General features: G+C 62.8%; 2 protein-coding genes across 3 annotated transcripts in view; one reads left to right on the top strand and one right to left on the bottom strand.

Moving 5' to 3' along the window:
* Nucleotides 1-2,195, bottom strand: part of LOC134341519 (P2X purinoceptor 3-like) — a 46,239-nt gene extending 44,044 nt beyond the window's left edge. Inside the window, exons 1-2 of the mRNA XM_063039392.1 lie at nt 2,037-2,195; nt 1,491-1,605 (exon numbers count right to left, since the gene is read on the bottom strand). Coding sequence (XP_062895462.1) covers nt 1,491-1,605; nt 2,037-2,195 — 274 coding nt within the window. The remainder of the gene's footprint in view (nt 1-1,490; nt 1,606-2,036) is intronic.
* Nucleotides 2,196-3,353: 1,158 nt separating this feature from the next.
* kdm2ab (lysine (K)-specific demethylase 2Ab) overlaps nt 3,354-22,068 on the top strand; it is a 136,249-nt gene continuing 117,534 nt past the window's right edge. Inside the window, exons 1-3 of one of the 2 annotated variants that reach the window (XM_063039389.1) lie at nt 3,354-3,728; nt 5,337-5,475; nt 17,445-17,523. In XM_063039389.1, coding sequence (XP_062895459.1) covers nt 3,687-3,728; nt 5,337-5,475; nt 17,445-17,523 — 260 coding nt within the window. In that variant the 5' untranslated portion in view covers nt 3,354-3,686. The remainder of the gene's footprint in view (nt 3,729-5,336; nt 5,476-17,444; nt 17,524-22,068) is intronic. The other variant, XM_063039388.1, reaches the window with a different exon arrangement.

The following is a 22,068-nucleotide window of genomic DNA, read 5'->3' as shown; positions in this document are numbered from 1 at the left end:
TGGCTTGGGGCAGAGGGCGGAGTTTGGGCAGGGGTCGTGGGTTGGCTTTGGGCAGAGGGCGGAGTTCGGGCAGGGGTCGTGGGTTGGCTTGGGGCAGAGGGCGAAGGTCGGGCGGGGGTCCTGGGTTGGCGTGGGGCAGAGGTCGTGGGTTGGCGTGGGGCAGAGGGCAAAGGTCGGGCAGGGGTCGTGGGTTGGCTTTGGGCAGAGGGAGAAGGTTGTGCCGGTGGTTGAGGGTCTGAAGTCAGAGGTTGCGGGTCAGAGGTCGGGGTGGAGGTTTGGGGTCCGGGTGAGGTCAGGGGTCGGAATGGGGGTACAGGGTCCTGGGGGAGGGGTCGTGGTCCGGGGTGAGGGGTCAGGGGGAGTGGGGGGGAGGGCGGGCTGAAGGTCACCGGCACTTTCCTCACCGCCGCCGCGTTGCCCATCCGTTGAGTTCAAACAACGGGCACCCGCCTCCCGCCCGCCGCACCCACCAATCGGAGCCACACCGGCTTCTCCCGTCTCTTCTCTATTGGTCAGACCGGCTGTCCGTCAGCAGATCGCCATCACCACCCGCCTCCCGGCCAATCCGAGCGACAGCCGCGCCACCCTCCCTTCTCCATTGGCCAGGCCGGCTGTCAGTCAGCAGATGGAGCCTCGCCACCCGCCACAGGTGCCCCGCCCACTGGGCGGCCGCCTTTCCACCTGCTCCAGCCAATGACGGCGCTTCCCGCCACTCCCTTACTGTGCTCATTGGTCCGTCAGCCGGCAATCGGCCTCCCGCAACTATAGGTGCTTTCCCCTCCCCATCCGCATTCCCATTGGTCCAAGATGCTGTTCGTCAACAGGCTCAGCCATTCGCGTTGTGACACCCCTCCATTGGTCAACACGGCTGTCTGTCAGCCAACAGTCTCCTCTACCTGCTACGCGGCGAGACCGAATCAAACTTCAGGGGCGGCAGTCCTTCTCTATTGGTTATCGAATATGTCTGTCCTCCGATCGCCGTAGCCAATCGGAGAGCTCAAACGCCGTCCCTTCCCTTAGTTCAACCCACTTTCTGTCCCGCTCATCTTTCCATTGGCCTGAAAGGCTGTCCGTCAAAGGGCGCCATTGGTCAGACCAGCCGTCCGTCAACGAATCATCTTCAAGCGCATTCTGGGCCGCCTTCTCCCTACAACCATTGGCTTTAACCTCTGTCAATCTAACGACAGCCTCGTCATAGGGGAGCACCCCCTGCTTTCCTATTGGACAACAATGGGCTTCAGCCGCAGCGGGGCTCCCATTGGTAAGGCCTTGTCCAAAGGGGAGGTCTCTGCAACCCCGCCGCAAAATCTACCTTTTAATTGGTCCAAGTATCTGTCCTTTACACTGTCTGTCTTCAGTTCCAACCAATGAAACAGCCTTCTCCCCGCGTGTGCGTCAATTTCCGTTTCTCATTGGTCTGCCCGGTTGTCCATCACCCGAAGGCAGAAAGTCCCGCCCTTGCCCTTCGTTCCCACCAATCAGCGCCTTACCGATGCGGTCAATCAGCTCGGGCGCACTCACTCCGCTCCGTCGCGCTCTTCTGTCAGTCACCCGCCGGGCTCCCCAACCATCCAATCGGCTCCCGGAGCCTCCCCCGCGCTTCACCTTTTACGGCTCCCCATTGGTGGCAGATGCATATGACGCCACATACCCGCAGCCCCCCTCCCCCCGGTCCCACCCCCAACTCGCCCACCGACTGCGTCAGCAGCTTCGCATTCAAGCACGTCCATCTAACCCCATTAACCAATCCCCGGGCTCAGCATGTATTTTTTTTCTCTGCGCTTGCTAGCTATTGGCTGCCGCCAACATGACGTAAACGGGTGCCGACTGCGGGACGACAGCATCACTGTCACCTGACGTCGCCGCTGGTAGCCGCCCCGTTCCCCTCCACGTCAGTCAACTCGCCCCGAACCAATTGCCCACCTTCCCCCGGTCGATTGGCTGAAGGTGCCTGTCCATCAACAGGCACCGACCTGTCGCTTCGCACAAAACGCCGCCGTTTGATGTCCCGCCCCCTTCGTCTCCCGTCAGTTAACCCGCCCGGACAAATCGCAGAGCGCTGATTGGCTCGTCCCCGCTGGCCCCGATACCGCCCTTTCGTCGCTGTCCGTCAAAGCAAGCGGTGCCAATTGCCGACAGCTCCCGTCGGTCCTCCGGTTGTTGATTGGCTGCCATCGCCGCCCGCCGCCTGCCATCCCGCCCTCTTCCCCGTCCCGTCCATCAAGCCGTTTATGGCCAATCGCTTCCGGCTCCCGCCCGTCCTCGGCTTCTGATTGCTCTACGGGGCAGGTCCCGCCTCCTGAGCCCCTGTCCGTCAGCTGGCCACCGACCTATCGCAGCCGTCTCCCGCCGGACATCCAGCCGCTCATTGGTCAATAGGCGGGCGACGGCCAATCGGCGGACGCGACGGTAAAAGAGGCCCGAAGATGGCGGCCGGGCAGATCCGGGCCCCAGTCTCGGCCGACTGAGGAAGGCAGGAAGGGGGAGAGAGGGCAGTGCATTGCAGGCGGCCGACTACGGCTCCGGCTCCAGCTCCAGCCGCCTCCGGGAGCCGGCAACCTCCGACGTCCAGCCACGTACCGCCCGGCCCCGGGTCGCTGCGCTCGGCACAGCCCGCGGCCTGGGGCAGTGGAGGCAGAGAGAGGGAGAGTGGGAGAAGGTGTCGCAGGGAGAGGCGGCCAAGGGAGGGAGGGCGAGAGGGGGCAGTAGGGGCGGCACTGCGGGCAGCGGGGGCGACAGGGGACCATTGGAGGGGGCAGCAGAGGCGGGAAGGGGGCTTTGGAGGGAGGGACGCGGCGCTTGAGGTATTTTGGAGGGAGGGAGGGGAGGATTTGAGGGGACGACGAGGGAGGGAGGGATCATTAGCGAAGGAAGGGGGCTCTGGAGGGAGGGGATACCCGCTGGAGGGGCAGAGGGGGCTTTGGAGGGAGAGGTAGGGTATTGGAGGGGGAGAGGGACCTTTGAAGTGAGAGGTAGGGTATTGGAGGGGGAGAGGGACCTTTGGAGGGAGAGGTAGGCTATTGGAGGGGGAGAGGGGGCTTTGGAGGAGAGGTAGGCTATTGGAGGGGGAGAGGGGGCTTTGGAGGGAGAGGTAGGCTGTTGGAGGGGAAGGGAGGCTTTGCAGGGGGAGGTAGGGTATTGGAGGGGAAGAGGGGGCTTTGGAGGGAGAGACAGGGTATTGGAGGGGTAGAGGGGGCTTTGGAGGGAGAGACAGGGTATTGGAGGGGGAGAGGGGGCTTTGGAGGGAGAGGTAGCTTATTGGGGGGAGGAGGGTTAGCCAGGGGAGGGTTGGAGGGAGAGGGAGGGTTTTTGTTTGGTGAGGGGGTATTGGAGAGAGGGAGGCAGCATTTGGTTGTGACGGAGGGGCGGTGGGGAGGGTCTGTTTGGAGCCTCGGGTGTGTCGGGGCGAGGGGAAGGTGAGCTGACAGCTGGAGGGTGGTGAGGAAGGTAGGGCGGGAAACGTCGAGGGGTAGAGCGAGGTGCTGCTGCCTCCAGCCAGGCTGGCTTGAATCCCCAGGAGAGGGACCGGCTCACTCGGGGGGGAGGCAGACCGACTCTGGAGGGACAGACGTTCCGCTGGGATTTACTTTCCGGGAATACTACCCCCACCCTCAGCCCAGCCCGCCGGGATCGTGACCCGCCTGGAGTGTTGATCCCAGGACCTCCGTGGCCGGCGGGGAGACGCAATGGAGAAGGAGGCAGAGCCGGAGTGCAGGAGTAGGAGGCTGGTGAGTGTTGGGGCGGAGGGGTGGGGGCCGAAATTCTGCACCCCCTCCGTCTCCGTGAGCCTACAAAGCCCTCGCCCCGGCTTCTGGCATCACCTTCCTCTCCCTTTTTCCATCAGACTCTCTCTCTGTGAGCCTGTCGCTCTCCACATCTCCGTCACCCCTCCCTTCCCTCCCCCCATCTCCTTTAACCCCTTTCTCATATGCCACTCCCCATCTCCGTAATCCCCTCCTTCCCCTGCACCCCTCCCCGTCTCCGTCGCCCGCTCCCTCCCCTACAACCTTACCTGTCTGTCATCCCCTACGACCCTCCCCGTCTCCATTAACCCCCTTCCCTGTCCTACGCACCTTCCACCTCCATCACCCCCCCTCCCCTACACCCTTCCCGTCTCCGTCACCCCCTCCCTCCCCTAAGCTCCTCACCGTCTCTGTCACCCCCTCCCTCCCCTACACCCCTCCCCGTCTCCGTCACCCCCTCCCTCCCCTACACCCCTCCCGTCTCCGTCAGCCCCTCCCTCCCCTACACACCTCACCGTCTCCGTCAGCCCCTCCCTCCCCTACACCCCTCCCCGTCTCCATCACCCCCTCGCTCCCCTACACCCCTCCCCGTCTCCGTCAACCCCTCCCTCCCCTACACCCCTCCCCGTCTCCGTCACCCCTCTCTCCCCTACACCCCACCTCATCTTCGTCACCCCCTCCCTCCCCTACACCCCTCCCCGTCTCCGTCACCCCCTCCCTCCCCTACACACCTCACCGTCTCCGTCACCCGCTCCCTCTCCTAAGCTCCTCCCCGTCTCCGTCACCCCCTCCCTCTTCTACACCCCTCCCCGTCTCCGTCACCCCCTCCCTCCCCTACACACCTCCTGTCTCCGTCACCCCCTCCCTCCCCTACACCCCTCCCCATCTCCCTCACACCCTCCCTCCCCGTCTCCCTCACCCCCTCCCTCCCCTACACCCCTCCCCGTCTCCGTCACCCCCTCCCTCCCCTACACCCCTCCCCGTCTCCGTCACCCCCTCCCTCCCCTACACCCCTCCCCATCTCTGTCACCCCCTCCCTCTCTTACACCCCTCTCCGTCTCCGTCACCTCCTCCCTCCCCTACACCCCTCCCCGTCTCCGTCAACCCCTCCCTCCCCTACACCCCTCCCCGACTCCGTCACCCCCTCCCTCCCCTACACCCCTCCCCGTCTCCCTCACCCCCTCCCTCCCCTACACCCCTCCCCGTCTCCGTCAACCCCTCCCTCCCCTACACCCCTCCCCGTCTCCGTCACCCCCTCCCTCCCCTACACCCCTCCCCGTCTCCGTCACTCCTTCCCTCCCTTACACCCCTCCCCGTCTCCGTCACTCCCTCCCTCCCCTACACCCCTCCCCGTCGCCGTCACACCTCCCACCCCTACACCCCTCCCCGTCTCCCTCACACCCTCCCTCCCCTACTTCATTCCTCCCTGGCACCCATCCCTCCCTCAACTGCGGCGGTCTGTGAGACTGTGTCTCTCTCCTCACGTAAATTCACATCTCGGACACGCCTCCCCTCCCCACTCACCTCTGCGTTCCCTCTCTCACCCCGTCTGTTCTTTGTCAACTCCCCCCTCCCCCCCCCAAAACCTGACAGCGAGCCGTGACCAGGCGCCGCTACGAGGACGACGGGATCTCGGATGATGAAATCGAAGGCAAGAGGACGTTTGACCTGGAGGAGAAGCTGTGCAGTGACGCGTACAGTGCAAGTTTCGTCCGCTTCATGGATGGCAAAGGTACCGAGAGCAGGCCCCCACTCCCCCCCAGCAAGGCCCAGTGGCCAGTCAGTCCCGGGGCTAGAGAGAGAGAGGGGAATCAGCCGGGGTTCCTGATGCCCACCGTGGCCCCGTCAGCCCCGGGGTTAGAGAGAGAGAGGAGAATCCGCCGGGTTCCTGATCCCCACCGTTGCCCTGTTTCCCCCCCCCCAGGGTTAGAGAGAGGGGGGAGAATCAGCTGGGGTTCCTGATGCCCACCGTGGCCCCGTCCCCCCCGGGGTTAGAGAGGGAGGGGAGAATCAGCTGGGGTTCCTGATCCCCACTGTGGCCCCGTCACCCCCGGGGTTGGAGAGAGAGAGAGAGGAGAATCAGCTGGGGTTCCTGATCCCCACCGTGGCCCTGTCCCCCCCGGGGTTAGAGAGAGAGAGGAGAATCAGCTGGGGTTCCTGATCCCCACCGTGGCCCCGTCCCCCCCGGGGTTGGAGAGAGAGGGGAGAATCAGCCGGGGTTCCTGATGCCCACCGTGGCCCCGTCAGCCCCGGGGTTAGAGAGAGAGAGGAGAATCAGCTGGGGTTCCTGATCCCCACCGTGGCCCCGTCCCCCCCGGGGTTGGAGAGAGAGGGGAGAATCAGCCGGGGTTCCTGATGCCCACCGTGGCCCCGTCAGCCCCGGGGTTAGAGAGAGAGAGGAGAATCAGCTGGGGTTCCTGATCCCCACCGTGGCCCCGTCCCCCCCGGGGTTAGAGAGAGAGAGGAGAATCAGCTGGGGTTCCTGATCCCTACCGTGGCCCCGTCACCCTCCCCCGGGGTTAGAGAGAGAGAGGAGAATCAGCCGGGGTTCCTGATCCCCACCGTGGCCCCGTCCCCCCCGGGGTTGGAGAGAGAGGGGAGAATCAGCCGGGGTTCCTGATGCCCACCGTGGCCCCGTCAGCCCCGGGGTTGGAGAGAGAGAGAGAGGAGAATCAGCTGGGGTTCCTGATCCCCACCGTGGCCCCGTCCCCCCCGGGGTTAGAGAGAGAGAGGAGAATCAGCTGGGGTTCCTGATCCCCACCGTGGCCCCGTCACCCCCGGGGTTGGAGAGAGAGAGAGAGGAGAATCAGCTGGGGTTCCTGATCCCCACCGTGGCCCTGTCCCCCCCGGGGTTAGAGAGAGAGAGGAGAATCAGCTGGGGTTCCTGATCCCCACCGTGGCCCCGTCCCCCCCGGGGTTGGAGAGAGAGGGGAGAATCAGCCGGGGTTCCTGATGCCCACCGTGGCCCCGTCAGCCCCGGGGTTAGAGAGAGAGAGGAGAATCAGCTGGGGTTCCTGATCCCCACCGTGGCCCCGTCCCCCCCGGGGTTGGAGAGAGAGGGGAGAATCAGCCGGGGTTCCTGATGCCCACCGTGGCCCCGTCAGCCCCGGGGTTAGAGAGAGAGAGGAGAATCAGCTGGGGTTCCTGATCCCCACCGTGGCCCCGTCCCCCCCGGGGTTAGAGAGAGAGAGGAGAATCAGCTGGGGTTCCTGATCCCCACCGTGGCCCCGTCACCCTCCCCCGGGGTTAGAGAGAGAGAGGAGAATCAGCCGGGGTTCCTGATCCCCACCGTGGCCCCGTCCCCCCCGGGGTTGGAGAGAGAGAGGAGAATCAGCTGGGGTTCCTGATCCCCACCGTGGCCCCGTCCCCCCCGGGGTTGGAGAGAGAGAGGAGAATCAGCTGGGGTTCCTGATCCCCACCGTGGCCCCGTCCCCCCCGGGGTTGGAGAGAGAGAGGAGAATCAGCCGGGGTTCCTGATGCCCACCGTGGCCCCGTCAGCCCCGGGGTTAGAGAGAGAGGAGAATCAGCTGGGGTTCCTGATCCCCACCGTGGCCCCGTCAGCCCCGGGGTTGGAGAGAGAGAGAGAGGAGAATCAGCTGGGGTTCCTGATCCCCACCGTGGCCCCGTCACCCTCCCCCAGGGTTAGAGAGAGAGGAGAATCAGCTGGGGTTCCTGATCCCCACCGTGGCCCCGTCCCCCCCGGGGTTAGAGAGAGAGAGGAGAATCAGCTGGGGTTCCTGATCCCCACCGTGGCCCCGTCCCCCCCGGGGTTAGAGAGAGAGAGGAGAATCAGCTGGGGTTCCTGATCCCCACCATGGCCCCGTCACCCTCCCCCGGGGTTAGAGAGAGAGGAGAATCAGCCGGGGTTCCTGATCCCCACCGTGGCCCCGTCCCCCCCGGGGTTGGAGAGAGAGGGGAGAATCAGCCGGGGTTCCTGATCCCCACCGTGGCCCAGTCAGCCCCGGGGTTAGAGAGAGAGGGGGGAGAATCAGCTGGGGTTCCTGATCCCCACCGTGGCCCCGTCACCCCCGGGGTTAGAGAGAGAGAGAGGGGGGAATCCGCCGGGTTCCTGATCCCCACCATGGCCCCGTCACCCTCCCCCGGGGTTAGAGAGAGAGGAGAATCAGCCGGGGTTCCTGATCCCCACCGTGGCCCCGTCACCCCCCCGGGGTTAGAGAGAGAGGAGAATCAGCCGGGGTTCCTGATCCCCACCGTGGCCCCGTCCCCCCCGGGGTTGGAGAGAGAGGGGAGAATCAGCCGGGGTTCCTGATCCCCACCGTGGCCCCGTCAGCCCCGGGGTTAGAGAGAGAGGGGGGAGAATCAGCTGGGGTTCCTGATCCCCGCCGTGGCCCCGTCACCCCCGGGGTTAGAGAGAGAGAGGGGGGAATCCGCCGGGTTCCTGATGCCCACCGTGGCCCCCTCACCCCCCTGGGTTAGAGAGAGAGGGAGAGGGGGATCAGCCGGGGTTCCTGATCCCCACCGTGGCCCCGTCACCCTCCCCCGGGGTTAGAGAGAGAGGAGAATCCGCCGGGTTCCTGATCCCCGCCGTGGCCCCGTCACCCCCGGGGTTAGAGAGAGAGGGGGGAATCAGCCAGGGTTCCTGATCCCCACCGTGGCCCTGTCCCCCCCGGGGTTGGAGAGAGAGAGGAGAATCCGCTGGGTTCCTGATCCCCACCGTGGCCCTGTCCCCCCCGGGGTTAGAGAGAGAGAGGAGAATCAGCCGGGGTTCCTGATCCCCACCATGGCCCCGTTTTCCCCTCCCCCCAGGGTTAGAGAGAGGGGGGAGAATCAGCCGGGGTTCCTGATCCCCACCGTGGCCCTGTCCCCCCCGGGGTTGGAGAGAGAGAGAGAGGAGAATCAGCCGGGGTTCCTGATCCCCACCGTGGCCCCGTCCCCCCCGGGGTTAGAGAGAGAGAGGAGAATCAGCTGGGGTTCCTGATCCCCACCGTGGCCCCGTCCCCCCCGGGGTTAGAGAGAGAGAGGAGAATCAGCTGGGGTTCCTGATCCCCACCGTGGCCCCGTCACCCTCCCCCGGGGTTAGAGAGAGAGGAGAATCCGCCGGGTTCCTGATCCCCACCGTGGCCCCGTTTCCCCCCCCCCAGGGTTAGAGAGAGGGGGGAGAATCAGCTGGGGTTCCTGATCCCCACCGTGGCCCTGTCACCCTCCCCCGGGGTTAGAGAGAGAGAGCAGAATCAGCCGGGGTTCCTGATCCCCACCGTGGCCCCGTCCCCCCCGGGGTTGGAGAGAGGGGGGAGAATCAGCCGGGGTTCCTGATGCCCACCGTGGCCCCGTCAGCCCCGGGGTTAGAGAGAGAGAGGAGAATCAGCTGGGGTTCCTGATCCCCACCGTGGCCTCGTCACCCCCGGGGTTGGAGAGAGAGAGAGAGGAGAATCAGCTGGGGTTCCTGATCCCCACCGTGGCCCTGTCCCCCCCGGGGTTAGAGAGAGAGAGGAGAATCAGCTGGGGTTCCTGATCCCCACCGTGGCCCTGTCCCCCCCGGGGTTAGAGAGAGAGCGGAGAATCAGCTGGGGTTCCTGATCCCCACCGTGGCCCCGTCACCCCCGGGGTTAGAGAGAGAGGGGGGAATCAGCCGGGGTTCCTGATGCCCACCGTGGCCCCGTCAGCCCCGGGGTTAGAGAGAGAGAGGAGAATCAGCTGGGGTTCCTGATCCCCACCGTGGCCCCGTCCCCCCCGGGGTTGGAGAGAGAGGGGAGAATCAGCCGGGGTTCCTGATGCCCACCGTGGCCCCGTCAGCCCCGGGGTTAGAGAGAGAGAGAGGAGAATCAGCTGGGGTTCCTGATCCCCACCGTGGCCCCGTCCCCCCCGGGGTTAGAGAGAGAGAGGAGAATCAGCTGGGGTTCCTGATCCCTACCGTGGCCCCGTCACCCTCCCCCGGGGTTAGAGAGAGAGAGGAGAATCAGCCGGGGTTCCTGATCCCCACCGTGGCCCCGTCCCCCCCGGGGTTGGAGAGAGAGAGAGAGGAGAATCCGCCGGGTTCCTGATCCCCACCGTTGCCCTGTTTCCCCCCCCCCAGGGTTAGAGAGAGGGGGGAGAATCAGCTGGGGTTCCTGATGCCCACCGTGGCCCCGTCCCCCCCGGGGTTAGAGAGGGAGGGGAGAATCAGCTGGGGTTCCTGATCCCCACTGTGGCCCCGTCACCCCCGGGGTTGGAGAGAGAGAGAGAGGAGAATCAGCTGGGGTTCCTGATCCCCACCGTGGCCCTGTCCCCCCCGGGGTTAGAGAGAGAGAGGAGAATCAGCTGGGGTTCCTGATCCCCACCGTGGCCCCGTCCCCCCCGGGGTTGGAGAGAGAGGGGAGAATCAGCCGGGGTTCCTGATGCCCACCGTGGCCCCGTCAGCCCCGGGGTTAGAGAGAGAGAGGAGAATCAGCTGGGGTTCCTGATCCCCACCGTGGCCCCGTCCCCCCCGGGGTTGGAGAGAGAGGGGAGAATCAGCCGGGGTTCCTGATGCCCACCGTGGCCCCGTCAGCCCCGGGGTTAGAGAGAGAGAGGAGAATCAGCTGGGGTTCCTGATCCCCACCGTGGCCCCGTCCCCCCCGGGGTTAGAGAGAGAGAGGAGAATCAGCTGGGGTTCCTGATCCCTACCGTGGCCCCGTCACCCTCCCCCGGGGTTAGAGAGAGAGAGGAGAATCAGCCGGGGTTCCTGATCCCCACCGTGGCCCCGTCCCCCCCGGGGTTGGAGAGAGAGGGGAGAATCAGCCGGGGTTCCTGATGCCCACCGTGGCCCCGGGGTTGGAGAGAGAGAGAGAGGAGAATCAGCTGGGGTTCCTGATCCCCACCGTGGCCCCGTCCCCCCCGGGGTTAGAGAGAGAGAGGAGAATCAGCTGGGGTTCCTGATCCCCACCGTGGCCCCGTCACCCCCGGGGTTGGAGAGAGAGAGAGAGGAGAATCAGCTGGGGTTCCTGATCCCCACCGTGGCCCTGTCCCCCCCGGGGTTAGAGAGAGAGAGGAGAATCAGCTGGGGTTCCTGATCCCCACCGTGGCCCCGTCCCCCCCGGGGTTGGAGAGAGAGGGGAGAATCAGCCGGGGTTCCTGATGCCCACCGTGGCCCCGTCAGCCCCGGGGTTAGAGAGAGAGAGGAGAATCAGCTGGGTTCCTGATCCCCACCGTGGCCCTGTCCCCCCCGGGGTTAGAGAGAGAGAGGAGAATCAGCCGGGGTTCCTGATCCCCACCATGGCCCCGTTTCCCCCCCCCCCAGGGTTAGAGAGAGGGGGGAGAATCAGCCGGGGTTCCTGATCCCCACCGTGGCCCTGTCCCCCCCGGGGTTGGAGAGAGAGAGGAGAATCAGCTGGGGTTCCTGATCCCCACCGTGGCCCCGTCCCCCCCGGGGTTAGAGAGAGAGAGGAGAATCAGCTGGGGTTCCTGATCCCCCACCGTGGCCCCGTCACCCTCCCCCGGGGTTAGAGAGAGAGGAGAATCCGCCGGGTTCCTGATCCCCACCGTGGCCCCGTTTCCCCCCCCCCCAGGGTTAGAGAGAGGGGGGAGAATCAGCTGGGGTTCCTGATCCCCACCGTGGCCCTGTCACCCTCCCCCGGGGTTAGAGAGAGAGAGGAGAATCCGCCGGGTTCCTGATCCCCCACCGTGGCCCCGTCACCCTCCCCCGGGGTTAGAGAGAGAGGAGAATCCGCCGGGTTCCTGATCCCCACCGTGGCCCTGTTTCCCCCCCCCCCAGGGTTAGAGAGAGGGGGGAGAATCAGCTGGGGTTCCTGATGCCCACCGTGGCCCCGTCCCCCCCGGGGTTAGAGAGGGAGGGGAGAATCAGCCGGGGTTCCTGATCCCCACCGTGGCCCTGTCCCCCCCGGGGTTACAGAGGGAGGGGAGAATCAGCCGGGGTTCCTGATCCCCACCATGGCCCCCTCACCCCCGGGGTTAGAGAGAGAGAGGAGAATCAGCTGGGGTTCCTGATCCCCACCGTGGCCCCGTCACCCCCGGGGTTAGAGAGAGAGGGGGGAATCAGCCGGGGTTCCTGATCCCCACCGTGGCCCCGTCACCCCCGGGGTTAGAGAGAGAGAGGGCAATCCGCCGGGTTCCTGATCCCCACCATGGCCCCGTCCCCCCCCGGGGTTAGAGAGAGAGGGGGGAATCAGCCGGGGTTCCTGATCCCCACCGTGGCCCCGTCCCCCCCGGGGTTAGAGAGAGAGAGGGCAATCCGCCGGGTTCCTGATCCCCACCATGGCCCCGTCCCCCCCCGGGGTTAGAGAGAGAGAGAGGGGAGAATCAGCTGGGGTTCCTGATCCCCACCGTGGCCCCGTCCCCCCCGGGGTTAGAGAGAGAGAGAGAGGGGAGTATCAGCTGGGGTTCCTGATACCCACCGTGGCCCCGTCCCCCCCGGGGTTGGAGAGAGAGGGGAGAATCAGCCGGGGTTCCTGATCCCCACCGTGGCCCCGTAACCCTCCCCCGGGGTTAGAGGAGAGAGAGGAGAATCCGCCGGGTTCCTGATCCCCACCGTGGCCCAGTTTCCCCCCCCCCCCGGGGTTAGAGAGAGAGAGGAGAATCCGCCGGGTTCCTGATCCCCACCGTGGCCCAGTTTCCCCCCCCCCCGGGGTTAGAGAGAGAGAGGAGAATCCGCCGGGTTTCTGATCCCCACCGTGGCCCAGTTTCCCCCCCCCCGGGGTTAGAGAGAGAGAGGAGAATCAGCCGGGGTTCCTGATCCCCACCGTGGCCCTGTCACCCCCGGGGTTAGAGAGAGAGGGAGAGGGGGATCAGCTGGGGTTCCTGATCCCCACCGTGGCCCTGTCCCCCCCGGGGTTACAGAGGGAGGGGAGAATCAGCTGGGGTTCCTGATCCCCACCGTGGCCCCGTCCCCCCCGGGGTTGGAGAGAGAGGGGAGAATCAGCCGGGGTTCCTGATCCCCACCGTGGCCCCGTAACCCTCCCCCGGGGTTAGAGAGAGAGAGGAGAATCAGCCGGGTTCCTGATCCCCACCGTGGCCCAGTTTCCCCCCCCCGGGGTTAGAGAGAGGGGGGAGAATCAGCCGGGGTTCCTGATCCCCACCGTGGCCCTGTCCCCCCCGGGGTGAGAGGGAGAGGGGGATCAGCCGGGGTTCCTGATCCCCACCGTGGCTCCGTCCCCCCTCCCAGGGTTGGAGAGAGACAGAGAGAGGGGGATCAGCCGGGGTTCCTGATCCCCACCGTGGCCCTGTCCCCCCCGGGGTTGGAGAGAAAGAGAGAGAGAGAGAGAGAGAGAGAGAGAGAGGAGAATCAGCCGGGTTCCTGATCCCCACCGTGGCCCTGTCCCCCCCGGGGTTGGAGAGAAAGAGAGAGAGAGAGAGAGAGAGAGAGAGAGGAGAATCAGCCGGGTTCCTGATCCCCACCGTGGCCCCATCCCCCCGGGGTTGGAGAGAGACAGAGAGAGGGGGATCGGCCGGGGTTCCTGATCCCCACCGTGGCCCTGTCCCCCCCGGGGTTGGAGAGAAAGAGAGAGAGAGGGGAGAATCAGCTGGGGTTCCTGATCCCCACCATGGCTCCGTCACCTCCCAGGGTTAGAGAGAGAGAGAGGGGAATCGGCGAATCAGCCGGGTTCCTGATCCCCACCGTGGCCCTGTCCCCCCCGGGGTTGGAGAGAAAGAGAGAGAGAGAGAGAGAGAGAGAGAGAGGAGAATCAGCCGGGTTCCTGATCCCCACCGTGGCCCCATCCCCCCGGGGTTGGAGAGAGACAGAGAGAGGGGGATCGGCCGGGGTTCCTGATCCCCACCGTGGCCCTGTCCCCCCCGGGGTTGGAGAGAAAGAGAGAGAGAGGGGAGAATCAGCTGGGGTTCCTGATCCCCACCATGGCTCCGTCACCTCCCAGGGTTAGAGAGAGAGAGAGAGGGGAATCGGCTGGGGTTCCTGATCCCCACCATGGCCCCGTCACCCCCGGGGTTGGAGAGAGAGAGAGGGCGGAATCAGCTGGGGTTCCTGATGACCACCGTGGCCCCCTCACCCCCGGGGTTAGAGAGAGAGAGGGGAATCAGCCAGGTTCCTGATCCCCACTGTGGCCCCCTTACCCCCGGGGTTAGAGAGAGAGAGGGGAATCAGCCAGGTTCCTGATCCCCACCGTGGCCCCCTCACCCCCGGGGTTAGAGAGAGAGAGGGGAATCAGCCAGGTTCCTGATCCCCACCGTGGCCCCGTCACCCCCGGGGTTAGAGAGAGAGAGGGGAGAATCAGCCGGGGTTCCTGATCCCCACAGTGGCCCCGTTTCCCCCCCCCAGGGTTGGAGAAAGACAGAGAGAAGGGGATCAGCAGGGGTTCCTGATCCCCACCGTGGCCCCGTCACCCCCAGGGTTGGAGAGAGAGGGGAGAAACAGCCAGGGTTCCTGATCCCCACCGTGGCCCCGTCACCCCCGGGGTTAGAGAGAGAGAGAGGGGAATCGGCCGGGGTTCCTGATCCCCACCGTGGCCCCGTCACCCCTGGGGTTGGAGAGAGAGGAGGGAATCAGCGGGGGTTCCTGATCCCCACCGTGGCCCCGTTCCCCCCCCCCCAGGGTTGGAGAGAGAGGGGAGAATCAGCCGGAGTTCCTGATCCCCACCGTGGCCCCGTCACCCCTGGGGTTGGAGAGAGAGGAGGGAATCAGCGGGGGTTCCTGATCCCCACCGTGGCCCCGTTCCCCCCCCCCAGGGTTGGAGAGAGAGGGGGGAATCGGCTGGGGTTCCTGATCCCCACCGTGGCCCCGTCACCCCCGGGGTTAGAGAGAGAGGGGGGAATCGGCCGGGGTTCCTGATCCCCACCGTGGCCCCGTCACCCCTGGGGTTAGAGAGAGAGGGGAGAATCAGCTGGGGTTTCTGATCCCCACCATGGCCCCGTCACCCCCGGGGTTAGAGAGAGAGGGGGGAATCCGCCGGGTTCCTGATGCCCACCGTGGCCCCCTCACCCCCAGGGTTAGAGAGAGAGGGAGAGGGGGATCAGCCGGGGTTCCTGATCCCCACCGTGGCCCCGTCATCCCCGGGGTTAGAGATAGAGTGGGGAATCCGCCGGGTTCCTGATCCCCACCGTGGCCCCGTTCCCCCCCGGGGTTAGAGAGAGAGGGGAGAATCAGCCGGGGTTCCTGATCCCCACCGTGGCCCCGTCACCCCCGGGGTTAGAGAGAGAGAGGGGAATCCGCCGGGTTCCTGATCCCCACCATGGCCCCCTCACCCCCGGGGTTAGAGAGAGAGGGGAGAATCCGCCGGGTTCCTGATGCCCACCGTGGCCCCGTTACCCCCGGGGTTAGAGAGAGAGGGGAGAATCCGCCGGGTTCCTGATGCCCACCGTGGCCCCCTCACCCCCAGGGTTAGAGAGAGAGGGAGAGGGGGATCAGCCGGGGTTCCTGATCCCCACCGTGGCCCCGTCAGCCCCGGGGTGAGAGAGGGGGGAATTGGATTGGGTTCCTGATCCCCACCGTGGCCCCGTCACCCCCCCGGGGTTAGAGAAGGGGGAATTGGATTGGGTTCCTGATCCCCACCGTGGCCCTGTCCCCCCCCGGGGTTAGAGAGAGAGGGGAGAATCCGCCGGGTTCCTGATCCCCACCGTGGCCCCGTCACCCCCGGGGTTAGAGAAGGGGGAATTGGATTGGGTTCCTGATCCCCACCGTGGCCCTGTCCCCCCCCGGGGTTAGAGAGAGAGGGGGGAATCCGCCGGGTTCCTGATGCCCACCGTGGCCCCGTCACCCCCGGGGTTAGAGAGAGAGGGGGGAATCAGCCGGGGTTCCTGATCCCCACCATGGCCCCGTCACCCTCCCCCGGGGTTAGAGAGAGAGAGAGAGGGGGATCAGCCGGGGTTCCTGACCCCCACCGTGGCCCCGTCACCCCCGGGTTTAGAGGGAGAGGGGGATCAGCCGGGGTTCCTGATCCCCACCGTGGCCCCGTCCCCCCCGGGGTTAGAGAGAGAGAGAGAGGAGAATCAGCCGGGGTTCCTGATCCCCACCGTGGCCCCGTCACCCCCGGGGTTAGAGAGAGAGGGGAGAATCCGCCGGGTTCCTGATCCCCACCGTGGCCCCGTCACCCTCCCCCGGGGTTAGAGAGAGAGAGAGAGGGGGATCAGCCGGGGTTCCTGACCCCCACCGTGGCCCCGTCACCCCCGGGTTTAGAGGGAGAGGGGGATCAGCCGGGGTTCCTGATCCCCACCGTGGCCCCGTCCCCCCCGGGGTTAGAGAGAGAGAGAGAGGAGAATCAGCCGGGGTTCCTGATCCCCACTGTGGCCCCGTCACCCCCGGGGTTAGAGAGAGAGGGGAGAATCCGCCGGGTTCCTGATCCCCACCGTGGCCCCGTCACCCTCCCCCGGGGTTAGAGAGAGAGAGAGAGGGGGATCAGCCGGGGTTCCTGATCCCCACCGTGGCCCCGTCACCCCCGGGTTTAGAGGGAGAGGGGGATCAGCCGGGGTTCCTGATCCCCACCGTGGCCCCGTCCCCCCCGGGGTTAGAGGGAGAGGGGAGAATCAGCTGGGGTTCCTGATCCCCACCGTGGCCCCGTCACCCCCGGGGTTAGAGAGATAGGGGGAGAGGGGGATCAGCCGGGGTTCCTGACCCCCACCACAGCGTAGTTCATCGAAGTACAGAGTTGTCATGGTCTTCCTCTGCTGTGCTGGGGTGGTCGGTGAGTACGGTGTTGGGTTTCGGTCCCCCTGCTGTGGGAGAGATGCCGTCGAGCTGGGAAGGGTGCAGAGGGAGATTGACGGGACTCAAGGGAGAGAGAGGTGGGGCAGGTTGGGTCTGCATTCCCTGGCGTGCAGGAGTGACCTTCCAGAGGTGTGTAAAACCACCAGGAGGGGGTGATAAAACCAGGTGGGGTGAATTCGCACAGACATTTTCCCCAGGGTCGGGGAATCAAGAACCAGAGGGCACAGGTTTAAGGTGGGGGTGGGGGGGAAAGAGATTTGATAACGGACCAAGGGGCAGATTTTTAACCCAGGGGGTGGTCCGTCTGTGGAACGAGCTGCCAGAGGAAGTGGTCGGGGCAGGTACATTGACGACACTCAGACAGGGACACGGATAGGGAAGGTTTAGAGGGATACGGGTGGTCCGTCTATGGGACGAGCTGCCAGAGGGAGTGGTCGGGGCAGGTACTTTGACGACACTCAGACAGGGACACGGATAGGGAAGGTTTAGAGGGATACGGGTGGTCTGTCTGTGGGACGAGCTGCCGGGGGAAGTGGTCGGGGCAGGTACATTGACGACACTGGGACAGGGACACGGATAGGGAAGGTTTAGAGGGATACGGGTGGTCCGTCTATGGGACGAGCTGCCAGAGGAAGTGGTCGGGCAGGTACATTAACGACACTGGGACAGGGACACGGATAGGGAAGGTTTAGAGGGATACGGGTGGTCTGTCTGTGGAACGAGCTGCCAGAGGAAGTGGTCGAGGCAGGTACATTAACGACACTGGGACAGGGACACGGATAGGGAAGGTTTAGAGGGATACGGGCCACACCTGTGGAAATGGGATGGGGAATCTGGGCTGTCACGGACCAGATGGGCCGAAGGGCCTGTTTCTGTGCGCTGTGGCCCTGCGTCCCCAAAATAAAACGCAGCCCCGCCCCTCTGCTCGGGGGAGGGGAGGGGGGGCACACCTGGGTCTCCTCGGTAACTCTCTGACACCCCCCTCACCACGACGGTGGGAAGGGGGGAGCAGAACTGGAAGCGTGGCGGGGTGGGGCAGGTGAGCACGCGGACTCTTCCGCCCCCTCCCCCCCGTTCTAACTCCTCTCCCCCCCTCCCTCCCAACGCAACAGATTTCACCTTCCAGTACATCCAGCGAGACGGGCTCCGCAGTCCTCTGATCTTCAAGGAAAAGGACGGCCTCGGTATCAAGTGAGTGGGGGTGGGGGGGGCCGGGGGGTGGGGGCTCACGTGAGGGGGCCGTCTCTCCCCCCCCCCAGTGCGTCTCGCCTGCCAGAGGAGAGGGGGTGCGCGGCAAAGGGAAGGGTCGGAAGTCAGCTTGTTCGTTCGGTGCTGTGTTGTACGACGCGGCCGTGATTGTTGGCGGTCGGATTTTCCACAGAAGCGGTCGTAGTCATCGTTGCACTTTATTGATCCGGGGGGGGGGGGGATTGGTTTCGTTACAGTTGCACCGTAAATAATTAAGTGGTAATAAAACCATAAATAGTTAAACAGTAATCTGTAAATTATGAAATAAGTCCAGGACCAGCCTATTGGCTCAGGGTGTCTGACCCTCCAAGGGAGGAGTTGTAAAGTTTGATGGCCACAGGCAGGAATGGCTTCCTATGACGCTCTGTGCTGCATCTCGGTGGAATGAGTCTCTGGCTGAATGTACTCCTGTGCCCACCCAGTACATTATGTAGTGGATGGGAGACATTGTCCAAGATGGCATGCAACTTGGACAGCATCCTCTTTTCAGACACCACCGTCAGAGAGTCCAGTTCCATCCCCACAGCATCACTGGCCTTACGGATGAGTTTGTTGATTCTGTTGGTGTCTGCTACCCTCAGCCTGCTGCCCCAGCACACAACAGCAAACATGATCGCACTGGCCACCACAGACTCGTAGAACATCCTCAGTATCGTCCGGCAGACTGATACATCTGACTTCATAGTCATACTTTATTGATCCCGGGGGAAATTGGTTTCGTTACAGTTGCACCGTAAATAATAAATAGTAATAAAATCATAAATAGTTAAATAGTAATCTGTAAATTATGCCAGGAAATAAGTCCAGGACCAGCCTATTGGCTCAGGGTGTCTGACCCTCCAAGGGAGGAGTTGTAAAGTTTGATGGCCACAGGCAGGAATGGTCATACAGGAAGGTTGATACCACCCCACCCCACCCCCCATAGGCGTCCGTTCGTCTCATGGGACCATGAATTTGCGCCTTGGAAGGATTCCAGGGCGCAGGCCTGGGTCGGTTTGTATGGAAGACCAGCAGTTTATCTTGGGGCAGCATGATCTTCACTTGTTACACACACCTGTTGGGGTGCGTTCTCCGGCTACCTCACAAGGTAACCGTGGCCTTCGGCCAGGAGCAGATGTCACCAGGTGGTTCCCAGCCTTCACCGAGTGTTTCGCCCCTCAACCGCGACGCTCTCCAGTTGGTGGGCCGGCAGTGGTGGCCAAATCGCTGCCCGCCTGCTCCAAGTCCAACCAGAGGCTCGTTCTGCCTCTTCCCCCATCCTACGAGCTGCTTGTTTTCTGCTCCTTTCGTCCAGGCCCAGAGCTGACGACTACCGCCATGCTGATTTGGCTGGGGAACCTCTGCAGCCGATCTCCACAGGGAACAACCCTGCCTGCCATCCCTTGTCTTTACGCTCCTGCACTAAGGGCTGGTACTTCAAGGCCTTTCTCCCGTGGGCCTCTTCCCATCCCTCCTCCCACGGCGCAGTCAGCTCAGCCAGAATTATTTCCCTGTCTTCCGTTGACCACAGGGCGTAGGGTTGTGTGCACCACATCCGGGAACTGCAGCCTCCTTCCCACATCGACCCTCATCTCCCAGGGCTTGGCCGTTAGCAGCAGATTGGGCTTTGGTTGGTTGGTTACGAAAGGCCTGGCTCCCTCTTTGACGAAGGTGATGGCCTTCCTCAAATCTGTGCCAGCCGTCCTCTTCTTGCATCTCTCCCGCTCTGGTGTGTCAGCAAGAGCCAGAAGCACTTTATCATGCTGCCACCTATACCGTCCTTGAGTTAGAGCTGTTTTACACCCGGACAGAATACGAGCCAGTTCGGGTCCTCTCTCATCCCCCATGTGTACAGACGTGATGGTGAAGGAAGGGTGTCACACACGGATCGCAGGAGGAGGGAAATACGGAAGGGCTCCAGTCTCCATAACTCTGCCCATGAGATCTTGCGCTTTGGGGGCAGATCCCCTTTTGCCCAGGCACCCTGGCACCCTTGTTCCACTGCCTTTGACATCCGCTTCTCTTCCTCGCGGATCCGTACTTTCTGCCTGTATCATGTCTCGCCTGTTCCTTATGCTTGCGTTTCCCCACTGCTGGAAGCGAACGGAGCCGAGGCCTTGCCGCCCGACGCAGGGGTTGCCAATGATATCTGGCAGCTTCAGAGAACCCACTTCCTCCTCCGCAGCTGCGTTGGCTGCCCACTCGCACCCAGATCTGGTTGTAATTACCAAGACGTCATTGGAATCGCTCAAGGTTAATAAGGCTCTGCATTTTGCCACCTTGGATTCCTCCACAACAGATGACAGGGGAAGCTGCGGTTGCCCAGATCGAATATAGAGGCCCACTGAAGAGAAGCTTGGGGGAACTCCCAACCATCTCTGCAGGTGCTTGTCGGTTTTCCTCGCGATGCCCTCTACGACAGTCATGGGGAACTCATAAAGTGAGAAGAGACAGAGAAGCCTGGGCAGAATTCCGTATTGGTACAGCCAGGTCTTGAATTTACCCGGAAGTTCGGATTTGTCGATCTTCTTCAGCCATTCCTCTGTCTGCTTCACAGCGTCGGTGACATCGGCCCCATCTGTGCCAGTGACACATTAAACCACTTCCCCAAGCGTTTCATCGGGTTATCTTCGATGGGAGGGATGACCTCACCCCGAACCTGGGGGCTAAACTTGCTCGTAACTTTGCCCTTCCTGATCACCATGCACCTGGACGTCTTGGCCTTGAAGGACATCCTCGCCCAAGTGGCTACATTACCCAGGGTTTCCAATACCCATCTTGCTTGGACGTGTGACACAGTCGTTACAGTGATCTCGTCCATGAACCCTCGTAGAGCCGGCTGAACGATGCCCGACTCCGACGTCGGGCTGCGGGTTACGTGTTCTGCTGCTGATAATAGGGGGTTCATTCCCATAATAAGTAGGCTGGGGGAGATGGTGCACCCTGTTGGAATCCCCTTCTGGAGGTCCTGCCAACTGGTTGTGAAATGGGCTGATGTAAATCTGAGTTTGAATCCTCCTAGGTAGCTGGTGATCATGTCTCGAATAGCCACTGGGATGTAGTAGTGGTCGAGCCCTTCGAGGATGAGGTCACGTGGAATAGACCTGCAGCCGCTCGCCAGGTCTAACCAGACAACTGTTAGGTCACCTTTTCTCTGCCTGGCCTCACGGATCAAATGGCTATTGTGGGGAAACTGCTGGAGTCAGTGTGGGGAAACTGCTGGAGTCAGTGTGGGGAAACTGCTGGAGTCAGTTATCAAGGATGTGATAACAGCACATTTGGAAAGCGGTGAAATGATCGGACAAAGTCAGCATGGATTTGTGAAAGGAAAATCATGTCTGACGAATCTCATAGAATTTTTTGAGGATGTAACTAGTAGAGTGGATAGGGGAGAACCAGTGGATATGGTGTATTTGGATTTTCAAAAGGCTTTTGACAAGGTCCCACATAGGAGATTAGTGTGCAAACTTAAAGCACACGGTATTGGGGGTAAGGTATTGGTGTGGGTGGAGAATTGGTTAGCAGACAGGAAGCAAAGAGTGGGAATAAACGGGACCTTTTCAGAATGGCAGGCGGTGACTAGTGGGGTACCGCAAGGCTCAGTGCTGGGACCCCAGTTGTTTACAATATATATTAATGACTTGGATGAGGGAATTAAATGCAGCATCTCCGAGTTTGCGGATGACACGAAGCTGGGTGGCAGTGTTAGCAGTGAGGAGGATGCTAAGAGGATGCAGGGTGACTTGGATAGGTTGGGTGAGTGGGCAAACTCATGGCAGATGCAATTTAATGTGGATAAATGTGAAGTTATCCACTTTGGTGGCAAAAATAGGAAAACAGATTATTATCTGAATGGTGGCCGATTAGGAAAAGGGGAGGTGCAACGAGACCTGGGTGTCATTATACACCAGTCATTGAAAGTGGGCATGCAGGTACAGCAGGCGGTGAAAAAGGCGAATGGTATGCTGGCATTTATAGCGAGAGGATTCGAGTACAGGAGCAGGGAGGTACTACTGCAGTTGTACAAGGCCTTGGTGAGACCACACCTGGAGTATTGTGTGCAGTTTTGGTCCCCTAATCTGAGGAAAGACATCTTTGCCATAGAGGGAGTACAAAGAAGGTTCACCAGGTTGATTCCTGGGATGGCAGGTCTTTCATATGAAGAAAGACTGGATGAACTGGGCTTGTACTCGTTGGAATTTAGAAGATTGAGGGGGGATCTGATTGAAACGTATAAGATCCTAAAGGGATTGGACAGGCTAGATGCAGGAAGATTGTTCCCGATGTTGGGGAGGTCTAGAACGAGGGGTCACAGTTTGAGGATAGAGGGGAAGCCTTTTAGGACCGAGGTTAGGAAAAACTTCTTCACACAGAGAGTGGTGAATCTGTGGAATTCTCTGCCACAGCAAACTGTTGAGGCCAGTTCATTAGCTATGTTTAAAAGGAAGTTAGATATGGCCCTTGTGGCTACAGGGGTCAGGGGGTATGGAGGGAAGGCTGGGTTCTGAG

Source organism: Mobula hypostoma, unplaced genomic scaffold (genome assembly GCF_963921235.1).
Source record: "Mobula hypostoma unplaced genomic scaffold, sMobHyp1.1 scaffold_83, whole genome shotgun sequence".
In the NCBI taxonomy this organism is placed as follows: domain Eukaryota; kingdom Metazoa; phylum Chordata; class Chondrichthyes; order Myliobatiformes; family Myliobatidae; genus Mobula; species Mobula hypostoma.
The sequence above is the reverse complement of the archived record's forward strand: the minus strand, read 5'-3'. Positions and strand labels throughout refer to the sequence as shown.